The 6,157-nt window shown below is 37.5% G+C and overlaps 1 protein-coding gene across 1 annotated transcript; it reads right to left on the bottom strand.

Moving 5' to 3' along the window:
- Positions 1-1,285: 1,285 nt before the first annotated feature.
- Positions 1,286-3,487, bottom strand: LOC118729484 (olfactory receptor 6C65-like). Its single transcript, XM_036457019.1, has 2 exons — positions 2,576-3,487; positions 1,286-1,315 (listed from the first exon to the last, which is right to left on the bottom strand). The coding sequence occupies exons 1-2, from the start codon at positions 3,485-3,487 to the stop codon at positions 1,286-1,288; spliced, it is 942 nt and encodes a 313-aa protein (XP_036312912.1).
- Between the last annotated feature and the right edge of the window lie 2,670 nt (positions 3,488-6,157).

The raw sequence follows: 6,157 nt of genomic DNA, 5'->3' as shown, positions 1-6,157 counted from the left end.
TAATGGGAAAAGGGGGCCAAATGTACAGTGATGGAAGATGATTTTACTTTGGATAGTGGGCAGACAATGAAAAATGTATCAATTTTGTGATATTCTTAAGTTACCAGGTTTGGTTTCATTGATATTTTAAATTTTATTTTTCTGGTTTCTATTTCATTGATCTTCATTATTCCCTTTCATGTTTTGTGTGGTACTGGAAAGAATGAATATTCTGTTGATGTTGGATGGAATATTCTAAAAATTTCAATTAGATCAATGTGGTTCATAACGTTGTTCAAGTTTTCCATACCTTCATCTATTTTCCTTTTTAAAAAATTTTTGGTAAGTTATTGAAGGTATTGAATATGTTTGACTCCAATTGTGCATTTGAGTGCTAAATTCAACTACATAGTGTTAAGTTAAACTACATTTGTCATGCTGGTTGATTTGCAAAGATTGATTGGTTTTAAGTATATAATTGGAAAAAATCAATGAAATAATTCTGTAAAAATCTATTGAGATACAGAATTTAAAATGAAGTTTATTGTATATTTTATTATTTGTTAACTTATATTTGTAAAATTTATAATATGTCTGTGTATTCTTTACTGATAATTAATTGTTAAAACTGACTAGCACCCTATTTCTCTCTGCCCATACACATTGAAGGACCTGGACTTCATTGAGCACTGGATTGCTAGAGTAATGTCTCCATCAATGGATGCGAAGCAAGTATTTGGATTTATGTAGAATCTCCAAAGTAAAAACGGCAAAAATGAAAACATTGTCATGCAAAGAGAGAGAAAAGAACATAATCCTGGAATAGTAGGAGAATTCATGTCTGTGTTGCCTGATAAAAGAGTCCATTATACTTCTCAGTTCTCACTGAAGTTCCCATCAAATTGAGCAATACACCTTTTACAAGCAAATGTAACAAATGTTTTTCTAAGATACAAAAATGTAAATATCATATTGATGGTTTAGACATGAATACTCTCCAACACTTCATTAATTTTTACCTATGTTTGATTAAGGGAACCCAGTTTCTTTAAGTACTTGTTAGAAGAGTCATCTTTTTTAAAAATAAAATCAGTATTTTTCTGATTTCACAGAGAAAGGGAGAGGGAGAGGGAGAGAGATATATAAACATCAATGATGAGAGGGAATCATTGATGAGCTGCCTCCTGCATATCCCCAGTTGGGTTTGAGCCTGCAACCCTGACATTTTCCTGGATGGGGATCAAGCCCTGATATCCTGGTCCCTAGGTTGATGCTCAATCACTGAGTCTCACCTGTTGGGCAGAAGTCACATTTTAATGGTAATAAAAAGAATCCAAGCACTGAGAATTAAAAATAAAAAAGGAAACAATAGAGATTTAAAAACATTTTTTTAGTAAAAAAGAATATTAAGGAAGAGTGTTCTGATGATAAATTAAATAATGTTATATGTTCATGCATCAATTGTGAAATAAGATAGAAAAGAGGCAAATCGATGAATATTGAACAAAGTTTTTTCTTAAAAGCTATATTTAAGAACGTTTTATATAAAATGTGTGTGTCAAGGTTGGAATAGAGGAAACACTTAACTCTACGCCATCAATGTCCACAAAAAATCTGAATTATATATATATATATATATATATATATATATATATATATATATATATATATATGTGTGTGTGTGTGTGTGTGTGTGTGTGTGTGTGTGTGTGTATTTTAAAAATAATGAAACCATTCAAACATTCCAAAACATTTTAGGATATCATTGACATAAAATGCAACAACTCTGTGGGAGATGGAAAGCATATGGTTTTAATTACAAAAAAGTCAATAGAGAGGATATTGGACCTTAAGAAGCCAAAAGACAGTGCAGGTTATTCCGAAGGGAATCTCAGATGAGCTCCAGGCTCATCATCAACAAATTAAAGGAAAGTAATGGGCTATGGAGCAATCACCATGTATTCTGTCAAGGAAGTTTCTGGTAAGAGTAGTGGGGTCCTACAGAAATAGCAATACCATACTCATAGTAACTTTGAAATTTGATCCAAAAATAATTAAACAAAATATGTTATAATATTAAAGCATGGAATGGACATTGAGGAGATAACATCTATGTCCCAAGTAGCATAGATAAACATTCATAATATAAAAATCATAGGAGAGATGAGAACAAATATAAGGACATTAAATTTAGGAGACTTTATCTCTAGAAAATATCATTTTAATTCTCTGTGCATATCTACTGGTAGAAATACATTTTTAGAATTCCTTGGTGACAACTTTATTTAACTTTTGATTATTTTCCAAAGGAGAAGATCTTTTAAACTAAATTCTGGCATTTTAAAAAAATGTCTTTCTCATCTATGTAACATCAAATTAATTATGCTCAGAAAAATTTCAGGCCATGTAAATGTTAAAAGATAGTTGAGCCAAGTAAGGTCAAAATGGTATGAATAGAGAATAAAACTTGAAGGAAAAGGAAGTATACCAGTGAATGGAGAAATATAACAATATTAATATTATATTAGGCATACTGTTTCGTTTAAATAAAGTTCAGGCCATAAGTTTATGATGAAAATTTATTTGAGAAACATTTCTTGATGCAGTTCCTAAAAGAATCTTTTACCTGCTGGTTTCTTAAGGAGTAAATAAATGGGTTTAGCATTGGGGCAACAGAGGTGTTGAGCACTGCTATACCCTTGGTCAAAGCCACTCCTTCTTTTGCTGAAGTTTTGACATACATGAAAATGCAACTTCCATAAGAAATAGAGACAACAATCATGTGTGAGGAACAAGTGGAAAAGGCCTTTTTCCTTTGCTCAGCAGAGGGAATTCTCAGAATCATTTTCAGGATGAATACATAGGAAAGAATCACTAATGTCAAGGTTACCACAAGCGTGAATACCGCCACAAAAAAGGCCATGAGCTCTAGGACGGCTGTGTCTGTGCAGGAGATCAGTAGTATCGGAGAAGAATCACAGGTAAAGTGGTCAATGATGTTGGAGTCACAGAATTCCAGTTGAAGTCCCATGATCACAGGTGGGAAAATAATGAGAAAGCCAGTCAGCCAAGAACTAATGACAAGCAGGTTGCAGATTCTGCTATTCATTATTACTGTGTAGTGCAGTGGCTTACAGATAGCCACATACCGATCATAGGACATAGCAGTCAAAAGGAAAAATTCTGTTGCACCAAGGAGAATGAAGAAAAATTCCTGGGTCATGCAAGAATTATAAGAAATGGTCATATCCCCTGTTGCGATGCTGACCAGGAATCTAGGAATAGAAACTGTTGTAAATAAGATTTCTAGGAAAGCAAAATTCCTGAGGAAAAAATACATGGGGGTTTTGAGGTGTGAATCTATCAAAGTAAGGGTGATAATTGTCATGTTTCCAGTTATGCTCAGGATGTATGTGAAAAATAGAAATATAAAAATTACAACATTTAACTGTGGATCATCTGTTAATCCCAGGAGAATGAACTCTTTTACAGATGTTTGGTTTTTCATTTCTTATTGTTAACTTCTTCCACATCTGTAAATGCAAAAAGAAAACAATGATTTAATGCGTACAGGTTTATTTTTATTTTTTAAAAGTCACCTCTGCTGGCTTTAGAAATACTGTATCTACACTAATAAAAGAGAAACATGCAAATTGACCATACCTCTGCTATACCCACAAGCCACACCCATCAGCCAATCAGAAGCAAGTATACAAATTAACCCAATCAAGATGGCTGTGGCCACAGAGCAGGAGGCTTGGGTTTCTCTGGCAATCGAGGAAGCCAAGCTTTTTGCCCAACCTGACTGGCCCTGGCCTCCACTCAAGGCTACAAAATTTCAATTATAGAAGATAAATAAATCCCAACAAAAATGGCAGCAGCCACAGAGCTGGAAAGAGCAGGAGGCTTGGGTTGCCACTAGAGATAGAGGATGCCAAGCTTCTCACCTACCCTGGCTGTTCCTGGCTTCCTCTCAAGGCTTCAAAGTTTTATTTATAGAAGATAAATAAATCAAAGATACCAGGGCCTCTGCTTGGGACGCTGGTGAGCATCACCGGCCTGAAAACCACCACAGGCCCCTTGCCCAGAATACCCCACACCCCAAGGGAATCCCCACACTGATCCGGGACACCCTTCGGGGCAAACCAGCTGGCCTCCACCCATGCCTTTAGCCTATCTAATAAAAGAGTAATATGCAAACTGACCATCACTCCATCACAAAAGATGGCTGCCCCCATGTGGTCAAATATTGTTACTCCCATATGGACACCAGATGGCTGCCACAAGATGGCTGGTAGGGGAGGGCAGTTGGGAGGGACCAAGCCTGCAAGGAAGGGGAGTTGGGAGGGACCAGGGCTGCAGAGGAGGGAAATTGGGGGCTACCGAGCCTATAGGGAAGGGCAGTTGGGGGGGACCCAGGCCTGCAGAGTATTGCTGTTGGGGGGATACCAGGCCTGCAGGGGAGGGCAATTGGCAGTGATAAAGCCTGCAGGGGAGGGCAGTTGGGAGAGACCAGGAGGGCAGAGGAGGGAAGTTGGGGACAATTGAGCCTGCAGGGAAGGGGAGTTGGGGGGGACCCAGGCCTGTAGGACATTGCAGTTAGGGGGTCTAGGCCTCTAGGGGAGGGCAGTTAGGGGTGACTAGGCCTGTAGGGGATGGCAGTTAGGCATCAATCAGGCTGGCAGGGGAGTGGTTAAGGGGTGATCAGGCTGGCAGGCAGAAGTAGTTAGGAGTAATCAGGAAGGCAGTTGGGTGAGCAGGTGGGAGCCAGCAGCCCTGGATTGTAATAGGGATGTATGACTGCCTGTTTAGGCCCAATCCTATCTGGTTTGGGCCTAAACGGACAGTTGGACATCCCTCGAGTGGTCCCAGATTGGAGATGGTGCAGGCTGGGCTGAGGGACACCCCCACCAGGCCTCTAGTTTAATACACTTGGCCAATAAATTAGCTACCAAGTTTTACTGAATTTTGAAAATATATGTGAGCCAGGACAAAGAAAGTTATACTTAATATCTGCCTTGTAGATCATTAGCCATTTAATATTAAGCGAGTCACTTGATAGGTCTAATAAACACATCTGTACAAGAAAAATATATTTGAACAGCTGGTGTGGCTCGATGGTTGAGTATTGACCCATAAACCAGGAAGTCACAGTTCAGTTCCCAGTCAGGGCACTTACCCTGGTTGATAGCTCATTCCCCAGTAAGTGGTATGCAAGAGACAACCAATCAGTGATTCTCTCTCATCATTGATGTTTCTCTCTTCTCTCTCTATATATATCCCCTCTCTAAAATAAATAAAAACATATTTTAAAAATGAAAACATTCTTATCAAATGTGCTTTACTTTCTCTTAAAAATTTGTTCAGATGTGTATGAAAATTAGGTATAACAACATTATATTAGTTTTATTAGAATACTTTACAACAACCACATGTTATGATCATTCTTTGAAAATTAACCACTTTAAAATTTAGTTTTTAGAGAGTTTCTTCCCCCACAATTTTCTGAGGATGTTTCATGTGAGGCCTACCTATATAGATAATTAATAACAATAAAAGAATCAGGACCATCAAAACCACACACACACACACACACACACACACACACACGAGTACATATATATATTACTAAATAAGCAAACAATGTACATTTATTCTTTATGAATTAAATGATAACCTATTGCTTTTTAAAAGAGATTCTAACAGCCAAAGTTAAGGGACCTAAGTTACTGTATAAGCTGATTAGAAATAGGAAAAAACAAATGAGGTGAGAAATGAAGAAAAAAAAATTCTTATAATAATATAATCCCATGTGGTAGCAATTTGATTGTTGAAACCCAAACACTCTGCTGCCTTACTTTAATTGTCAGTGTTTGATGCTTAATTTGGAGCATTTCATAGATTTCACAACTTGCTTCTGCCTTCGAGTTCCTTTTGTGATAGCATACTTACATAGTGTGTTGGTGGAACTTGGCGAGATGAACCTGGTTGCATAGAGTGAGATGGAACATATGGAAGAATAAGTCCAGCACAAAGCTGTTCTTGAAGCAAGGAGGCCCTGATAGAAAGGTGACATAGTCCCAGTTGCTGGTAGAAGGTGCTACATCCAGACTGTAAGATAAGTATCCAAGAAGTCTTGCAACTTGTGACCAAGGAAACTGATGATCAAAAATACATC

The sequence above is a fragment of the Pipistrellus kuhlii genome, unplaced genomic scaffold (genome assembly GCF_014108245.1).
Source record: "Pipistrellus kuhlii isolate mPipKuh1 unplaced genomic scaffold, mPipKuh1.p scaffold_m20_p_3, whole genome shotgun sequence".
NCBI classification, from domain to species: domain Eukaryota; kingdom Metazoa; phylum Chordata; class Mammalia; order Chiroptera; family Vespertilionidae; genus Pipistrellus; species Pipistrellus kuhlii.
Note: the sequence above shows the minus strand (reverse complement) of the source record. Positions and strands in the feature narration are given on the sequence as shown.

Coding starts and splice junctions, on each gene's coding strand:
- LOC118729484 (XM_036457019.1), bottom strand. CDS start 3,487: ATGAAAAACCAAACATCTGTAAAAGAGTTCATTCTCCTGGGATTAACA. Junction 1,316..2,575: donor CTTTTAGGAACTGCATCAAG/AAATGTTTCTCA, acceptor ATTCTCAGTGCT/TGGATTCTTTTTATTACCAT.